The sequence below is a fragment of the Gopherus evgoodei genome, chromosome 18 (genome assembly GCF_007399415.2).
Source record: "Gopherus evgoodei ecotype Sinaloan lineage chromosome 18, rGopEvg1_v1.p, whole genome shotgun sequence".
In the NCBI taxonomy this organism is placed as follows: Eukaryota; Metazoa; Chordata; order Testudines; family Testudinidae; genus Gopherus; species Gopherus evgoodei.
This window is the reverse complement of record NC_044339.1, coordinates 11,110,549-11,129,098: the sequence shown is the minus strand read 5'-3', so window position 1 is coordinate 11,129,098 and position 18,550 is coordinate 11,110,549. Positions and strand designations below refer to the sequence as shown.

At 48.4% G+C, this 18,550-nt stretch overlaps 2 protein-coding genes across 9 annotated transcripts in view; one reads left to right on the top strand and one right to left on the bottom strand.

Moving 5' to 3' along the window:
- The window catches only part of MTOR (mechanistic target of rapamycin kinase), a 105,095-nt gene extending 100,973 nt beyond the window's left edge, over positions 1-4,122 (bottom strand). For 3 of the 6 annotated variants that reach the window (XM_030537233.1, XM_030537235.1, XM_030537234.1), the window contains exons 1-5: positions 4,045-4,122; positions 2,429-2,591; positions 1,765-1,873; positions 933-995; positions 234-466 (exon numbers count right to left, since the gene is read on the bottom strand). In XM_030537233.1, the coding sequence (XP_030393093.1) occupies positions 234-466; positions 933-995; positions 1,765-1,873; positions 2,429-2,548 (525 nt within the window). In that variant the 5' untranslated portion in view covers positions 2,549-2,591; positions 4,045-4,122. The remainder of the gene's footprint in view (positions 1-233; positions 467-932; positions 996-1,764; positions 1,874-2,428; positions 2,592-4,044) is intronic. The other 3 variants (XM_030537236.1, XM_030537237.1, XM_030537238.1) reach the window with 1 other exon arrangement.
- A 364-nt stretch (positions 4,123-4,486) lies between these two features.
- UBIAD1 (UbiA prenyltransferase domain containing 1) lies at positions 4,487-10,809 on the top strand. 3 transcript variants are annotated; one of them, XM_030537638.1, is made up of 3 exons: positions 4,487-4,614; positions 5,836-6,401; positions 7,204-10,809. In XM_030537638.1, exons 2-3 carry the CDS (start codon positions 5,870-5,872, stop codon positions 7,689-7,691), a joined length of 1,020 nt encoding a protein of 339 aa, XP_030393498.1. In that variant the 5' UTR covers positions 4,487-4,614; positions 5,836-5,869; the 3' UTR covers positions 7,692-10,809. The 3 variants fall into 3 exon arrangements, with proteins under 3 accessions (XP_030393498.1, XP_030393497.1, XP_030393499.1); XM_030537637.1 differs by lacking the exon at positions 4,487-4,614 and adding an exon at positions 5,283-5,383; XM_030537639.1 differs by lacking the exon at positions 4,487-4,614 and adding an exon at positions 5,394-5,479.
- The last annotated feature ends 7,741 nt before the right edge of the window (positions 10,810-18,550 follow it).

Genomic DNA, 18,550 nt, shown 5'->3' with positions numbered 1-18,550 from the left:
TGCGTAGTAAAACAGGTCCTCATTCTTCGCTGGTCCCAAGAGACTATGATAATGAACATGATTAATGGCAGCCCAGCTAGCCAGCATCACAACTTCTCAGATATGCAATGGTAGCCATTCCAATCCCTGACAGCTCTCATTCGCTGCATCCACCCATCTATATACATAGCTCCCATCAGCACTACTCATGAGCAGCCAGCCCTTTCCCAGGAAGGCTGAAGAGGAGTACATACAGCTGCGTGTCTTCGACCTTCATTCCTATCAGCTCCCAGCCACTCCAGAGCCCGTTTCACCTCGAACTCCACATATTCCGCTGTGAAGGTATCACCTGCCAGAGCAAGGCGCCCGATGGCCTTGGACGCCATCTCCATGACGACAGGGTCATTGGACGGGAGGAGGTTCCGAAGGTAATTGGCAAACCTGCCGATGCGGGTGGCATTGCCTCCCTCAACGCCGATAAGGCTTGCTGGGGAGAAGGAGAACAGGAGTGAAAGCTCTGCCACTGAGTCAGCTTGCCAGACAGTAGGGTAGTCCCTGGAGAAGAGTTAGTATTCCCTATCCATTCTTTAGAGACTCCCATTATCTCTTCCTAAACCAGAAATCCACCAGAGAAATCAAGCAACAGGAAAGGATCACCAGCCTTTTAAAGTCAGAATTTGTTTAGTAAACAGGGAAGCTTATCAAGTCCTTTCCACAGGTCACAGATTTTCCACCCTGGGATTGTGGACTCATTCCCAATTGACAGGCATCCACATGCAACCACTACAACTGGCCCCCTTCTTGACAGTCTCAGTAGAGGCGCCAAGGACTGAATGGACTAAGGAGACTGAATGCTCCCTCACCCCTAGAGATGGTCCCTCCAGGTCAAAGTTGAGGCACACTGACAGGGGGCAGTGTGGCTGAAGTTTGCACTGCCGGTGCCTGGGTTGTACCTGCTCTGTAGATAAAGAGGCCATCAGTGTCCAGGGTTGTCAATCCAGCACCTTTCAAGAGCACTAAATTCACAGAAACAATTTTAAAATGATACTGTCAGCTTTGAAATCTGATGTGGTGAACAAAGATTTCTTTTCCTAAGTTACTTCCACCACCTCAAGATACCTTGGGTTGGTTTGGTTATGGTTCATGAAATCAACCCACAAGCAATTTCTATGTAGTTAACAAAAGGCAAATGCTAAGAATACAGAGAGTGTTTTCATACAAGTTACCTGCATCCTTGTGTGTCACAGGATTTGGGCAGCTTTGCCATGTAAGAATGAAAGCACAACAGGGCAACTGAGGGAGACACTAAACAAAATGAAGGCAAAAGCCATTTAGATCCCTCCACAGGGATGGGGGCTGCTGCCCTTAAGCAGGTGACTTTAAACAAAAAAGAATGAATGTTCTCAGGCAACAGGGAGTCCGGAGTCTTCGCCTCTTGTGACCACCAATAAAACTGGACATTATGAGAAGTATTTTCAGAAGAACTCAGGGCCAGATTTTCAAGTGCTCAGCACCTACATTGGGGTCAGGTTTTCAAGTGCTCAGTTTCCAAGGAGGCACCAAAAGGGCCAGATTTTCAGAAGTGCTCAGCATTCAGCAGCTCCCATTGTGACATTTATGGTCAGATTTTCAAAAGAGCTCTACATTCTATACGCACCCAGTGCACCGAACTCTCTTAAGTATACTGGGCATCTCTTGTGGTGTGGAGTTCTCTTGACAATCTGTCCTGATAGAATAACAATTTGAAGGGAAAGTTCACCAGAGGCTCTGAAGTCCTTCACTCACCTATAGCCAGAATGCCTCCTTTCCTCTCATTTGCATCAGAGCTAGAGACCAGTTCAAATATGTGGTGATTCAGCTGATCGTAGAAGCGGGTAGATTCCTCCTGGCTCATCTGCACAGGAAAGGAATTCAGATCAATTTACAAACTTTCCTCCATTACACATGTCCCAGATAAAGGGTATGTCTACACTACCCACGATCAATCCCTGAACGCGCTCCCCTTCGACTCTGGAACTCCACCAGGCCGAGAGGCAGAAGCGGAGTCAACGGGGGAGCAGCAGCTGTCGATCCCGCGCCCCGAGGACACGAAGTAAGTCAATCTAAGATATCTCAACTTCAGCTATACTATTCTCGTAGCTGAAGTTGCGTATCTTAGATCAATCCCCCCATTGTAGACCAGGCCAAAGAAGGGCAACACCACTTTTCAGGGCTCCCAAACTCAAAAGCAGTAAATTAACTGTGGGATTCAAACATCTAGAAGAAGCACTTATATCTCCTGCCTGTGCCCCTGCCCTGTTAACCCAGCCTGTTTTGGAGCCTTACTTACCTCAGTATCCCAAATCTCTACCACCCCAAGCATCCAAGCGACACACCTCACTCCCTAGCCAAATAGTACAAACATGTCTCCTCAGCTAAATGCTGCCGTTCCCATATCTACAGCACTCACCTCACGTAGCTCCATGGTGACATAATGCTGCAAGTCCTTGGCAGCTTTTGCCCTGATTTCTTCATTACGACTCTTCAGGCCGCTGGCAAATTGCTGAAGGATGGACACGGTGCTCGACATGACGGCGGCAAGTTGGGACTTGGGGTATCAAGTCCAGTGGATCCTTTAGACAGAAAACCTGTTTATTGCTTTTGGCTAATATAGAAACTAATCACAGCTCCCTCCACCACACTGCTCCTATTTACTGCTCCCAAACACACATCTCATGAGAAACAGAGGGCTTTCAGATGGCATGGTAGCTACAGAGCCCTGACAGATATATGACAGGGGTACAGGCTCCTTGGATTCCGCGCTAGGTCCTTCAGCACACCCTAAACAAACCGGACCCAGCTCAGCCTCAGCACAAATTGTTCTTGGGTACAGGTGACATGCCCATATCAATTACATGCCCAAATACCAAGACAGGGTTGTGTTTCAGAGTCGTTCTCAATCACGCAAAGTTACAAGGAGGATAAGGACCGCTTGGTGCGTACGTTGATATCATTACTTTAGTTTGCTCCTCTACAACCCCTTTCATCCAAGAACCTCAAAGTTCTTTACAAGCCTCAAGACTCCCAGGGTAAGCGTTATAATCTCCAATGTACATTCATGGGCTGAGAGTCTATTCATGCCAGCAACAGTCATTGTAATGGGATGTTTAACGTTGTGCATGTGTAGAAACCATCTTGATGGGTGCATTTTTTTTAAAAGTTGAAAAAGAAACGTTTTAGAAAGGAGGAAACTGACAAACAGGTCTTCAAGTACTTTGCTGCAAGCAAACAGCAGGTGAGTTGGGGAACTAGGATCCGAACCCTAATAGTCCTGGGTTCCTATTCCTCACTAGCCACGGGACAACTCTGCCTCACTAAAATCCCTGGGTACTGCAGATGCCACTGAGGAATCAGGAGATAGTGTGGGATCTTTCCTGCTATCAGCATTGCCCGAGAAGCCATGATCAGCTCCCAGCATGGGAAGAGTCGCCTAAATAGGCCTCCTCTTCCCTGGTGAGGGAAATGCCTTAGCAGCTCTCCAACGAGCGGTGTTTTCCGGGGCAAAGGGGTGAATGCAGTGTGTCTAGCTGGGGCAAGCAAGGCCTACGAGCCTGCGCACACAGCCAAGGGCAGACTCCTCGCTTGCATTAGGGGCGGGCACGGATGCCCCGCGTTGGGAAAGCCGGCGCAGACCCAAGGCCACGGTCCAGACCGGCGCAGGGCGGGGAGGTCCCGGGGGTAGAGCGGCGGCCGCCGGCCTGGCTGACAGCTCCGGGCACGGCTCCGCCTGGGGCACGGGGGGGGAGTCGGGCACCTCCCGTGCTGCGGGCGCGGCCGGCCGGGGAAGGGAGGGAGGGACCCGCGGGCGGCCCCCTGCCAGCGCGGCTCCGCTCACCCGGCAGGCCCCCAGGGCAGCGCCCCATCCCGGCTGCCGGGGGGCCTGGGCCCGCCCGGCCGGCGAAGGGATGGGGAGGGGGAGAGGGAGGGAGGCAGCCCCCCCCCATAGGTCCCGTATGGGAGAGCCAGGCCGGGGTGTCCCGACAGCGGGGGATCACTTCCCAGCCCCGGATCGGGCCCCGCACTCACCGCCTCCGGCCGGGCCGGCCCAGCCGCGCCGGTCCCCTTGCGACCGGTTCCCCAGCTTGGGCCCCGGGGTTTCCTCCCCCGCTGCTGCAGCCGGGCCGGCGAAGAACCGGCAACCAATCAGCGCTGAGTGGAATGTGACCAGCGGGTGGAGCAGCCAATAGTTTTACTGGTGAGGAGGGGTTACTAGGGGATCGTGTTTCCACCCCCAAATAACTGCCGGAGGCGGGTGCAGTCGCCAATGGCCAATCAAAGGACATATGGTGATATACTGACACTTAAGTGAACCAATGAGAAGTTGGGTGCAGCCTGATTGGTTAAAATTCAGAGCTTGGCCCTCCTTTGGAAAGCAACATTGCTTCCGCCCTCTTCGAAGCCACAGGCATTGTGCGCATGCGGGAAGGGGACGAGTCGATTTTTTTTTTTAAATCATTGATACGGTAGGACGCTTCCGCCGTGTGAACACTTGGTCCTTCTATTTCCTCCCGCTTCTCTACTGCTCTGGGTGCAGCCTGCCCTGAAGAGCACGGGGGCAGAAGAAAGGCTCTGTTACCGTAATGTTACGTATAGCAGGTACTCGCTTCTGTGACACCTAATTTGCCTAACAGTGGAGAACAGCTAATAGCTATAATAATCAATACGAATTGTTTAACATCCGTGATTTACCGCTAATCTTAATGGTTAAGGGTTCATACAACAGACTTGTTATTGATACTAATGATTAGATGTTAATGTTCAGTAATAGTTAAATATTAACTGATAATTGAATAACAGTGACTCGGAATTAACTTCTAGGCTTTCCCTGTGCCACTTATTACCAGATTATTCCAGTCGCTCCCACATATTAATCCCTGTGGGTTGTTATCCCCATTTTGCAGGTTGGGGAAAACGGAGGCTCAGAGAGGTTCAGGCTCTGATCTTGCAAGCCGGAGTCTACGGGGCTGCGTGTGCATGCAGCACCCCGAGCACCAGTGTGCAGGGGCAGGGGAGTCTGTTCTCTGTGGTTAAAGAAGGGGGATGGGGCTCGGGAAGACTCCCGGGGTCAATGCACAGCTCTGCCACGGACTGGCTGAGTGACCCCGAGTATGAAGTTTAACCTCCCGCTGCGGGAAGATCCCGGCCCCGCTCCCGTATTCCTAGTATTGCGGGGCTCTTCCCCATCCCTCCGGCCCAGGGCTCCCCTCAGGGCAAGCGGAACTTGGGCGATCGGAGCCCTTGTTTCCGGAGGGGGCGGCCCGGGCTGGGGCCCACGCGGGCAAGATGGCGGCAGCGCGAGCTGGTTGCCATGGTCCTGAGTGCCCGGCTCGCGCGTGAACGGAGCTGGACCCCGGCTCCGCGGCAGGTGAGGGGCCTTCGGAGCCGCCCCAGGAGACGGGAGAGCAGAGTCAGCCCCGCCCCCTGCCCGCGGGATTCCGAGGTCGGGGGCGCTGAGGCCAAGGTGACCAGACAGCAAGTGTGAAAAATCGGGGTAGGGGGTAATAGGAGCCTATATAAGAAAAAAACCCCAAAATCGGGACGGTCCCTCTAAAATCGGGACATCTGGTCACCCTAGCTGAGGCGCCCCATGGGGAGGAGGAAGCGGGGAAGGACCCCGCTTCTCCCTTGTGGTGCCCCGCATGGGAAGGGGCCGCCCCTGGCTCTCCGTCCTGTGGGTCCTTCGCTGGGCGGTGGCAGCTGCAGAGGTTCACGTTGCGGGGCTGGCGGCTCTCCCCTGGGCTGAGTATGTCACCGGTGAGACACTGGCGAGGCCTGGGGGTTTCCCTTTCCTGATGCAAACTGCCTCTCCTTTCCCAGGTCTCTCTCCAGCACCTTCTGCTGAGGCAGCTGCATGAAGAGCATGGAGGCTGAGGATCAGACCGAGAAGATTAGCATCAGCGCTGAGAGCCCCAGAGGAGGTGACGTGGGGGAGCTGGGCATCGGGCTGCTCAGCTCTGCGAAGAGCCGCCCAGGCACCTGGAGGCAGAAGTGTGCAGCCTACGTTCTGGCCCTGCGGCCCTGGAGCTTCAGCGCCTCTTTGACCCCAGTAGCCCTGGGCAGTGCCCTAGCCTATCGGTCCCATGGATCCCTAGACCCAGGGCTGCTAGTGGGCAGTGCAGTGGCTGTCCTGGCTGTGCATGGAGCAGGTAACTTGGTTAATACCTACTATGACTTCTCCAAGGGCATTGACCACAAGAAGAGTGATGACCGAACATTGGTGGACCAGATCTTGGAGCCTCAGGATGTGGTCTGGTTTGGGGTCTTCCTCTATACCCTGGGCTGTATCTGTGCTGCCTGCCTCTACTGTCTCTCCACTCTCAAGTTGGAGCACCTAGCCCTGATCTACTTTGGGGGACTTTCCAGCTCCTTCCTTTATACTGGAGGTAAGGACTGTATTCAGTACTCTGAGTCTGTGGCAGGAATTGTGTGTGAAATGTATATCTGGTGTATGTCAACTGGTTTGGTTCATTATCTGTGTTCTCTTCTCCAGGGATGGAGCTCAGTTTGTATTATCTGAACAGTTTTTCATTTGTTATTAGCCAGATCTAGTTTCAAATGAAAAGTAAACTTAAGACGTGCTTTAAGAAATGCACCCAAGATTAATGAGTAACACTAATGTAGAGTAGGAACATGAATTTTTTGGTGGAGCTTATCAAGATAAAAATGTCTTTTGCCTCTTCAGTTCTGCAGCTGGGTGGTTGAAGAGACACCCAGTGTTTTGCTATAGATAAGATTAAGCAGTTTCTAGGATTCGGAGGATATCATTTGAAAGATGTAGCAGCTGTTAGTCTAACCTGATGGTTGCGTCTGTTCAGGACCAGATTCGAATATCTTTACTCACGTTGTGTAGCACCTTTCTGTATGTGTAATCCCGTTGACTTCAGTGTGACTGCTTGTGGAACAAGTATTCCAGGTGGTAACTGGAATCTGCCTCATAATCTTTGCTCAGTGGGTGAGACTGGAGAATTGCAGATGTTGTATTTTCTTTGTCATCTTTGGAAAGGGAGAATAATACTCAGTTCTGGGGCAATAAAAGAGCATCTGTAGCCCTGTCCTAGTTGCATTTGTGTTGGCTGTTTTACCACATTTTGTAGGAGCTGCTGTGCTGTTTGAGTAACATCTATTATCCTCCATAAAGTGAATTTCACCTGGTAACACTTGTTTTCCGCTTATTTCTTGCCACAGGAGTTGGATTTAAATATGTTGCACTTGGCGACTTGGTGATCCTCATCACATTTGGGCCCCTGGCTGTCATGTTTGCCCATGCAGTGCAGGTTGGTTATCTGTCTGTCTCACCGCTGCTCTATGCTGTCCCACTAGCCCTCAGCACTGAGGCCATCCTGCACAGCAACAACACACGGGACATGGAATCTGACCAGCAGGCAGGCATTGTCACCCTGGCTATCCTCATTGGCCCCACGTTTTCCTACATGCTCTACAACACGCTGCTCTTCCTGCCATACCTGATTTTCTGCATCTTGGCCACACGTTACACCATCAGCATGGCGCTGCCACTACTTACCATTCCTATGGCCTTTTCACTGGAGAGGCAGTTCCGGAGCCAGAGCTTCAGCAAAATTCCCCAGCGGACAGCCAAGCTCAACCTCCTGCTGGGGCTCTTCTATGTTTTTGGTATTATACTGGCACCAGCAGGCACGCTGCCCAAACTGTAATGGCGAGAGCTGCTGTAGCCCCATGACTTCAGTGTTAATGCCAGAGCTCGGGGTGCAAGTGGGAGGTTTGTTGTTGATGGGGCCAGAGCAAGAAGGCTGGCTCGAACTGGTGACTCCATGTGAATTTTATGGGCTTTGATCTTGTTGAGATAAGCAGTTTCTCTTGTACAAGAGACTTCCGATGGTGTCTTAGGAACTTCTTCTCTGGGAAGAGGGTTGAATTGACTGTGCAATAAGCACCAAGAGAAAGCCAGAGACAATTCACCATGTGAGCAGACAGACATTTCAAGGACTTGATGCTACTGCCACTGATTTCAAAGGGACTTTCACTATTAACTTCAGTAAGAGCAGAGTTGAGCCTTAAATGTGAACTGTCCCTTCCCCGATCTGTGAATCATCCCCGTACAACATGAAGGGGATTCTGCAGCTCCACCCCTATGCTGTAACACAGGAAGTCGCCACTGAATGTTTTATTTTTGTCAGCATCACGGTAAAGCAGATGGTGCTACTTCACTCCTCTTGATAAACTTCATCCTCACCACCTGGTCTGTTTTGGCTCTCACTCATATTTTCCCATGGTCACTGAACCCTGTTCTTCATTGGGAAATATTTTTGTTCCCTGTGCGAAATTTTTGTTCGACTGTTTGATGTAAGGGCTCTTTGCAGGACTCCCTTGAAATGTCCCGATTGACTTGATCTAGATCTTGTTTTAGAACTCCAACTGCCAGGAGCACAGTGTTCCTGAGCCCCAGGGGAAGGTATTAACCAGGACACAAGGAGCCTTTTAGTTGCGATCAGTAAAGTCCAGCAGGGTGTGCAGTGTGGCATATCCACCTTGGGCATGTTATGACAATGAGAGGTTACTCACCCGAAAGGAGTGATTGCTGTTCAGTGCTGCATGTAATGGAGGAGTTATGACAACTATAAAATGGAACTGGCACCGAGGTGTTATATAGGTGGCATCAAAGTGTTCAAATGGTTTCTGGTGACTTAGCTGCCAGTTGTGATTGCTTCACAGCTGGACACCGTTACTCGGGAGCAATCTTAGCAGGCAGGTGACAGCTTTCACCAGCCTCAGATTCAGTTATTAAAATAGGGCGATGCCTGGATCAGACTTTCACTCCAGGCTGCCCAGGGAAAACAGCCAGGCAAGACTGGTTTAAGCAGCCAGTCTGCTGCTTTGTACAGTAGAGAACCTGGCTTTGGTTAGAAATCCAGTCAGAAGGGGTTGATCGCAGCTGGAGGGAGAGAGGCATCTAGCAATACTTGGCAGTGATTTTCTGGGAAAATGTACACTTCCTATTTTCAGTGCTGGCTTAAAGCTCCAGTGGGCTGGTGATGAGCATTTGTCAAAGAACCAACTCTGCCTTCTGCCAAGCACATTCTGTCTCACAGACTGAGGAGTGGAAGTGATGGCGAAATCAACCCTGGTGGTAGAGAGAGCTATTTCCTAATAGAACCCATTCTGCAAGATGGAGTGGGTTGATCCGGTTAATCCCAGGGTTGTATTGTTTGTAGGTCTCTCAGCAGATACATCCTGTGCCCGGTTCTTCCTTGTTATATGATGATATGTCTAGCTCTTGCATAGTTATAGTTTAATGGGGATTGATGTGGCAATTTTTTATGCATGTTCCCTAAGCCATGTTGCTTCTGCAGGCAGAATGTGAATAAGAAATTTGAGAGCTGTAGCTCTTATGGTGAATAGTCTAGGAAATGGCCCACAGTGGAACAGCAACACGTAACACTATGGTTGATCTCTTCCTTACAAAAAGGGAAAAGACTCCTGGTTAGAAAGTCTGTCTGCTAGTGGGAAAGACCAGTGCTATTGCCGGAGAGCTGGAATGAGAGGTGACCCATTTCATGCGTTTGTGGCGCCATTTTCTTGGGCATTCAAAGTGATTTTCAGATGCAGAGATTAGAAGGAAACGTGTGCAGACTGCTTCCATTCATAAGCAGCAGCATACATAGCAGACTTTGGAAGTCTTAGCGGTGTGGGGTGAACTGTGAATGGTAAGGGAGCTGGAAATGCCTGGATTTGAATCCTAACCATCTCATTTGTTTCCCCCCAGTGGCCTTGGGCAAGCCACTTAATTTCTCTGTGCCTTGGTTTTTCCATCTGTAAAATGGAGCTTACTGTTGCCTACCTCACTGGGTGTTATGGGGTTAATGTCATTTGATAAAGAACTTTGAAAGTAAGAAGTGCTATATCTATGCTGGGTATTTTCTTAGGCATTCTGCTTCTCAAGCCTTACTTATATGGGAAGATCTTTTTGGTATAACATAAGGTGGTGAATTTAAACCAGTAAAGTTGTACCAGTATTACACCATGCATATGCTCTTATTCTGGTATGAGAAGCCCCTTTTTGGTTTAATTTATGTTGCTTGGGACAGGATTTAAGCTAAACAAAAGCCAGGCTTGTATGTCCACATGGGGATTATATTAGCATCACTGGTAAAACTTTCCATATAGACAAACCCTAAGGCAACTGGTCTTATGTTACAGCATCTGAACTGAGGATATTGGATGTCCAGCACCTCTTCTGATCATAGGCCTTTTCAGCCTCTTGTAATAAGCTGTATTGCTGCATGCTGAGTCTCTGCTGGTACCCGAGCAGATCTGTAGCACATCTGTCCATCATATGTATTAAATGGCCTCCTGACCTCTCCTCTCGCCCAGGCAGAGGTTCAGTGAGGTGTGTAAATGTTTCATTTTTAACAGGCCATGGTTAATTATTTTAAACGGCTCTGTGTTACATTTCTGGGTTCGGATCTTCTGGGAGAACGTTTCCTATGGACACTCCTCTGTAAAGCTTTGAAGTAGAAGCACTGGAAAGCACACACCCTAGGTACGCATGAGGTAGGTGCCTTTGACCATAAGAGCCCCCTTGTGAACCAGGCAGCCCTGTCCTTGTATGTCAAGGGATAATCAGTTCAACTGAAAGGGCAAACATATGTTTGAGGGCAGATGTTAATAGGTTTTGGTGATCTGATCTATCAACAGAGTCCACTTTGGTATACAGCTTTCTATGCAGGGCACTGTTGAGCCTGAGCATTTGTAATACTGAGACAGACTTCAATTGAACTTTGTCTTTTTAATAAAGATAAACTTGCTTATCAACACCTGCGTGTTCTCCTGCTCTTCCTGTATCAAAGTCCCCACTCCTGACTTCCTTGCAATTTTTTAGGTGGTCGCATTTGCCCCTCAGGCCTTTGGCAGCATGCTGCCCCCACCAGTCTCCCATCTGGGCCACAAACCAGGGTAAAGGATTATTGGGAAGCTTTCTGGAGTAGGTGTGGTCACTAATGCCTGCCCAGGACACAGGACACGTCAGTGTCATTCTGCCACTAAAATCATGTTTCTCCTGCCTGGTTTCCTTGCTCTTTCTTTCATACAAGCTGTTGGGATGCTTTGGGGCAGAGACCTTTAAGCTGTGTTAATGGCTGGTGTGTAAGGTTTGCGTGTTTGAATGCAGGGCTTTGGCCAGAACAGGAGGTCTGTGGGAATTTGTTCATTTATATTTTTCCTTTTGTTGATTCTGGTTTAAAGTGCCCCCGAGTTCCATCCTGCGTTACATGTATCTGCAGCAGAGCCCAGGAGCTATAAACCCTTGTGGCAGGGAAAACTGCCTCGAGGGACATATGTTTTTATGTGCAGCATAATGCTGCTGTCGTTAGATGCTTTGGCGTGATTCACGGTCTAACTTCACAGCCCACAAATAACTGTTTTAGCAGATTATAAAAGGAGTGGGGCTAATCCCTTATTTATGTCTCAAGAGGCAGCGTGGTGTAGAAGAAGGAGTTTGGGATTAAGAGTAAGAACTCTAGTGCTGATTTGCTGTGTAATTCTAGGCACAACTCTTTGCCATTGCTTCCCTTAGATATGAAAAGGGACTAATCTGCCTGATGTCCTTCTAAGGGCTGTTTGGAGGCTTGCTCTGTGAACAGGACTATGAAGATGCAAAGCACTATTAGTGCTAAGCTTTACTGTTGCCTGTGTCATTGGGAGGGATTATGAAGTGCTTTGTGGATGCTGGGCCAAATGAAAAGGTGATGTAAACAGTGGGGATCAGGGTGTAACTTACTTGCCTGGGGCAGAAAGCAGATTTGTAGCTGGGGTGGAGACTGCTTTTTCTCCTGTTGGCTACTGTTTCTACTTCACCCCGATCTCGAGCCCTCTTAGCCTGGTGACAGTGCCATGGTATCACACTCACTTTCGCTAGCTCAGTTAAAGTTCCACCCATGTACACTAATTTATCTCTGACACCATTTAATCTGCCTCAGGATTCACCCTTTTCCGGGTCTTTAATGATCACATGTGGGCAAGCTTAATTTTTACAAGACGGTTGCGGCATCGTACCCTTCTCAGCCTATGCTGGGGCCTGCAGCTCAGCTGTCTTGGAGGAAATAGTACTTCCTGTGGGCAGGTCTACACTTAAAATGCTGCATTGGTGCAGCCGTGCCACAGTAACACGGAAGTGAAGATGTTCCTACACCGATGGGAGATCTTCTGTTGGTGGAGTTAATCCACCTCCCCAAAAGGCAGTAGCTATGTCAACAGGAGAAGCACTGTCTATATGATGGGGTTAGGTTGGTATAACTTGCTCATGGGTGGTGGTTAACTGATACAGGTCTGTAATGTAGGCCTGACCTATGGAATCATTAAGCAGGTAGAGGAAGGCTCTTCCTAAATTCTTTGTTTTTAATAAAGTGCTGACTGAGTTCCTGCCCCCGCCTCCCTGCAAGTTTATTCAATCCTCTAATGGCCTTGAAATGATACTGCTCTGCTCTGTAATAAAGAACTGTCAGAGACATTCCTCCATGAGTGGTGCCTTGTCATCCTTCTCATTAGAAGCTCTTCTCTCCTAAGGCAGATGTGACAATGTGCCTGAGGTTGAACTCGATGAAGTCTCAGCCTGTGACATTTTACACGTTTCTAAGCTTAGGGGCTGGATTTTTGTCCACTTTGCGCCTAAGTTAGCAAAAAATATGTGCGTGCCTTATCTGTTAGGCTTGGCAGATTTTTATTTTTTTTATCATTTTGACTGAGGAGATCCATGTTTATTTTAAGCATTTTTTTCTATTTTTAGCATTTACATTTGTACAGTTGTGCAAAATTATGGCTTTTAAGCACTTTTTAATTTCTACTGATTGAAATGTTCACAGTTGCAGGAAATTATGGGGAGGTCAGATAGTGAGGGAGCTGGACAATAATTATTTAATGATAGCAGACAATGAAATTCAAAAAGTTAAAGATTGATAACCAGTAAAACACAAATTGTCAACATCCCATGTAAAATATACAGCCCACATACCCCTCAAGTTCTCCAACAGCATTTTTCTTTCTTTGCCTATCTGTAAATTTAGACGATTTATGGACATACGTATTGTCGGTTTGTATGTATGGTGAAATCAACTTTTACCAACATTTACTGATGATAATCTAATTCTTCCAAGTTTACTTATTTGTCCACCCACCTGCATGTGAATATGGGCCCGATCCTGCTGTCTTGAAAGTTAGAGTTTTGTCACTGACTAAGGCCTTGTCTACATTACAGACTTGCATTGGTTTAGTTAAACTGGAGGCTTACTACAATTCGGCTTAAACCCATTCCTAATCGATTTAAGATTAACTGAAAAAATTCTGGTTTAAACGGAAGACTGTGTACACAGCCTCTTGCACAGGGTTTAAAATCACACCTTTGTTAAACTAGTAAACTGCATCATACAGACAAGCCCTTTCATTGGGGTAAGGATTGGGACCTTTCTGCTGCTGCTCTCTCACAAGTGACTTCGCTGTTTTCCAGAGAAGGGTTGGTGAATGGCCAAGTTTAATGGAACTTCTGCTGTAATACCATTTACACAATACCTTCGTACTGTATTACATCCCTGTATGTGCAATACAATAATTCTTGTCGGAGGAGGTTTAAATGACATATAAAACAGAACCTTACTAGGCCCAAGACTAGTGGAAAGCAGGCAGAGAGCATATTTGGTTCCTTTCTCCTTGAACTGTCTAGGTGACTATTTGGCCACATCGCCACAGTAGCTGGATTCTGCACCAGTCATTGCTGTTATAACTAGGTCAGCTACAGAATGCAAGAGGTGAGTTTGGATGTTATACAAAGTGAAAGGAATGGAGATAGGAAGCATTTTTAAAAAACAATGTTAGTGGCTTTAATCTTATTCATTTCATGGGCATCTGAAGAAACAGCCCCCATAAAGGCATGATTTAAATATTGGGAGGGGCCAGAAAAATCACATGTGCCACTGGAGGGACTGTAACCATGCAATGGCTGTAAGGAGATGAGTGAAGAGAACAGGAATTAAGGAATAGGGTTTGCACTACTTTTTCTACTAGGGATTCATTTACACTAAAGTCTTTCAAACTTGAGTTCACTGGCCAGTGAACTCAAGTGAGCTACCACGTTTGTATGTGCTTGTGGAGTCCAGACTAGCATGTACAAACACATTGGCTAACTCGAGTTAACTGGCTATCAGTTAACCTGCGCTAAAACCCTCTAGCATAGATAAACTCTTGACTTACAATTTGCTGTGCCCGTAAGGGTCAAATGAAGTGTGGATGGACTCTACTTGTGAAGTGTTAAGTAAAAGTCAGCTGTAATGTAGACCCACTTCTACTCGAGGAGGGCTTTGCTGATCTAGCTGTATGGGTGTGATATACTGGCCAAAAGCTCCTAGTGCAGATGCAGTTGTGCTTTTAGTAGTATAAATTATTCCAGCAAGCAAAAGGACATCCTTGCTGGTCTAATCTCATCTACACTCACTGTGCCTTTTGCCGATACAGCAGATCATGCCTCAAATGTTTGCAGGATAGATCTGCCTGTAGAAGGGCTCGGCTGAGGCTCGGCCCACCGCCTCGCAATAGTTTGCTCTGGGCCCAAGCCCTGGGTCAGGGCTGGCCAGTAAACAAACAGTCAGGAGCTCGGGCCCTTAGGCAGGGTCTGAGCCAATAGTTCAGTACAAGCCCAGGCCCTAGGTCAGGGCGGGGCAGCAAACGCACAGTCAGGAGCTCAGGCTTCTGAGCATCTGGTGCGAGGGGGAGACTGCCACCCGTGAGTGGGGTAGCAGGGGGGATGCAGGCTCATCCGCTCCATTGCGTCCCAGCCCAGGGCCCTAGCAGCAACAGACTTGCTGCTGCATCAGTAGGGATCCTGACCACAATACACTGACATTGGTTCTGGCCCTGCTGCGGCCAGGCCAGGGTCGGCTGCCTCCGGGCTACTTCTGGACTCCCCCTCGTAAGGTACCTGGGTTTGGCTGGTGTCCTCGGCGGTTTCCAGCACCATTGGTTCCTCTGGGTAACTAGCGAAGGGTAGGCTCGGCTGCTCCTTGGGGTAGCTGGCGAGGGGTAGGCTTGGCTGCTCCTCGGGGTAGCTGGCGAGGGGTAGGTTTGGCTGGCCCGGCCAGTCTCGGGTTGCCAGCGTTCCCCAAACCGGAGCTAGGCCACAGGCATCTGGCCTTTCCGGCGGCTGGCTTTCAACTGAGTTTTGCAGCGGGGCTTTTCTACTTCCTGTCCTATGCCGTGACCTCTGGGGGGCGGGCGCAGGACCCACTGGCTCTGCCCATGTTAGTGCTAGGGGAGGCTCGTCGCTCCGTGTAGCTGTGGGGTATCCCACCGCCTCGCGACACTGCCCAAACTCTAAATAAATCTTGGGAAGCTGTTAGCTGCTGGTGGTTTGAAGAGATGCATCTCAGTGTATTTGAACAGGTGTCAGATGTTTTCCCCTTTATTTTGAACAGATCACAGAATCTCAATTAATTTGAAGGGTCTGATGCCTGCACCCAAACTCCATGCTAACTGCTCAAGCTGCCAGTTCTGCCAGTGCTGATTCCTGTTGGCACCTCTGCACTGAGATCTGGGGGATGCTTTTGCACATTGTATGAGCTACACGAGCTAGGCTTATTCAAGTGAGTTCAGGGAGGAATTTAAGCCTTAACTCCAAGACTCTTGCATCTGAAGTTGATGCTTTGTGTCCTTGCAGCAGTGTTTCGGTTAACGTGTCTCCAGGACAGGAGAGTATTGAGCTACTGAAGCATGGTAAATGCCTGCCACCCTTTCTGTAATGCGTATCTTAAGTCAAGCCCCACATCTTAGACATTTGAGATTAGTTTGTGTTCTCCTCCAAAATGTAACAGCCAGGTGTGGCCGAGCTGAACTCAGAACTGTCCCAGTGACGAGGAAACCTGAACAAAAGTCTCTCATGAGAGTGCAGAGCCTGGTTTGCTGAGCATCCTAACTGGTGAAGGAGAACTCAGCAGACTCTCCCAGCACAGGTAGCAGTTTGGGCCTTTTGCTTATGTGCCTGTCATTGTCCTGTGCTGACTCAGCAACTCCTGGTCCACTCCAGCTTCTGCCTGCTGGAGCAGAGGGTGAGACACATGATCCAGCTTTTTCCTCTCCTCTCCAGTATCTTGGGACCCTGCAGCTTCCTAGATTGTAAATTACAGCCAAAAATTTGCAATTATTCAACAAAAAACCTACAAAAACAGACTCCAATGAGAAACTGCAGAACTGGATTTAATTTGCAAACTGGACACCATTAAATTAGACTTGAATAAAGACTGGGAGTGGAGGAGTCATTACACAAACTAAAAACCTATTCCCCCATGTTAATTTTCCCCCTATTGTTACTCACACTTCCTTGTCAACTGTTTGAAATGGGCCATCCTGATTATCACTACGAACGTTTTTTTTTTCTCCTGCTGATAATAGCTCATCTTAATCAATTAGTCTCATTAGAGTTGGTATGGCAACACCCATTTTTTCATGGGGTGTGTGTGCGTGTTTGTGTATCTTCCTACTGTATTTTCCACTGCATCCCATCTGATGAAGTGGGCTGTAGCCCACGAAAGCTTATGCTCAAATAAATTTGTTAGTCTCTAAGATGCCATAAGGACTCTTCATGCTTTTTTCTAGATTGTGCCATTGTGTTCAGGTTTTCAGCCTGGATAGGGGCTGCATTTCTGCAAATTGCCTGAAGCTGGCAGTGTTGTACTGTAATCACTAGAGTAGGGTAGAATAACTCTATTCTATGGCTGTGATACTCAGACCTCAATGGTTCAGGAGCCAAATTAGCGATCAGCATTACCTAAAAGAGTCTCAGCAGTGTGAATCCATCGTTTCACTTACTATAGTACTATATGTTCATACTGAAGCAACATGGCAGGGGAAATATTTAGTGTGTGTGTATGTATATACTGTAATATAAAAACTTTCCCAGCAAAATGACTGACCAAGTATTATTTTATCAACTACAATTGGATCATAACAAAGTAAAAGCATCCTGATTGGCTAATAACTTAGAATGGTTAATAATTTAAATCACCCAGTGTTTTAATATCATGTGCTGCAAAGAGCCACTTGCAGCTTGTGAACCGCACTGTATCACTGTTGTATGGTAACGGGGGCCATATAAGTACCAAAGACATCTAAATGATACAGTATTATCCTGCCAGCTGTGATCTCCATGCACAAAATGAACCGGACAGAGTTCTCTCTGAATTATCCTTTACAGTTCATTCTACAGAGGGCAGAGACGGGGATATCTGGAGAAGCTGCTCTTCTCCCCAGTGAACTGGTTCCGTTCAGCACCAGAATGGCTGCTCTTTCCGATCTGGATTGACCATGCCAGTTCACCGCTGCCTAGAGTGGCGTCACTTGAGAAGGCGTCCTGGACTCCTAGCCCAGCTGAACCTGCTTTTGTCACCTTCATTGCGAGAATTTCTCTGTAGGTTGGAGAGAGGTGAGAATGCTCAGCGGATCGTACGTACATTGCATTTTGGAAACTTCTTTCTTGGATAATGGTGGTAAAGTTGCCTGTAACTGAAAAGCCTTAATGACATTGGTGTATTGAGGGAAAACCGCTGGCTCAGGAGTGCCAAGAGCAGAACCCACCCCCTCCTCCATCTGCTCAAGCTCAAGGGGAAGGGAAACGGATACAGACTAGTGGGGTGTCCCCAGTTAACCAGAACATAGGCCTCCTAGTCTAAAATCTGGAAGACCAGGCTGAGCTGCTCCTGTACCGTTACAATCAGGGGAGCCGGAATGGAGTGTAGCCTGGTGTTACATATAGGGGATGAGATGACCCAGACCAAAATAGGAAGACTGGGAAGGTTCAGAATCCTCCTATATCTTTCTCCCAGGCAGACCCAGAATCTCAGCTCCAAACACCCTGCACAGTGTTGCTGTATGTGAGATCTGGATCCAGATGAGAACTGTGGGGCTTGGGAAACAAACTCTGGATGCAGGGAAGCTGCTCGTGTAGAAGCCACCAACTGTTTGTAAGGCTTGCTGGGCCCCGTTGCTTTCACCCGGAGGGGGAGAGAACATGACAGAGCAGCTAATCCACAGCTAATGCTCCCAAGATGGCCTTGTGCGTGGCAGGAGGATCATTTTCAAATTGGGAATGTGGATCTGCAGGTGCAAAGGGACTACCACGGTCATGCAGCTTGGGTGCTTCTGGACAGTAGCAGGTCTCTTTGTGGAATCCTCCAATGCATCATTCACACAGTGTTGTCACCTTATTTAAAGCGCTTCGCAAAACCCTGCAAGTTAGGGCCAAGACTTCATGATGTTTACTACATATGCCCATGTGAGGACTTTGTGGAGAGCCCCACTGGGGTCTTTGTGTGGATCAGGATTGGGGCCTCAGGTGAGGACACACACACGGACTGTGCCATTGGGAAGACTCATGAAAGGCAAGGCCTTATGTGCTCCACGCAAATGCAGGACAAATTCTACAACAAGATTCCTGCATCTGGCGGCAACCCTAGCATGGCAGCGCTGGATATCTTGTTGCAGAGTTGGCTGAATTAACTGATTTTTAATGAAATTAAAT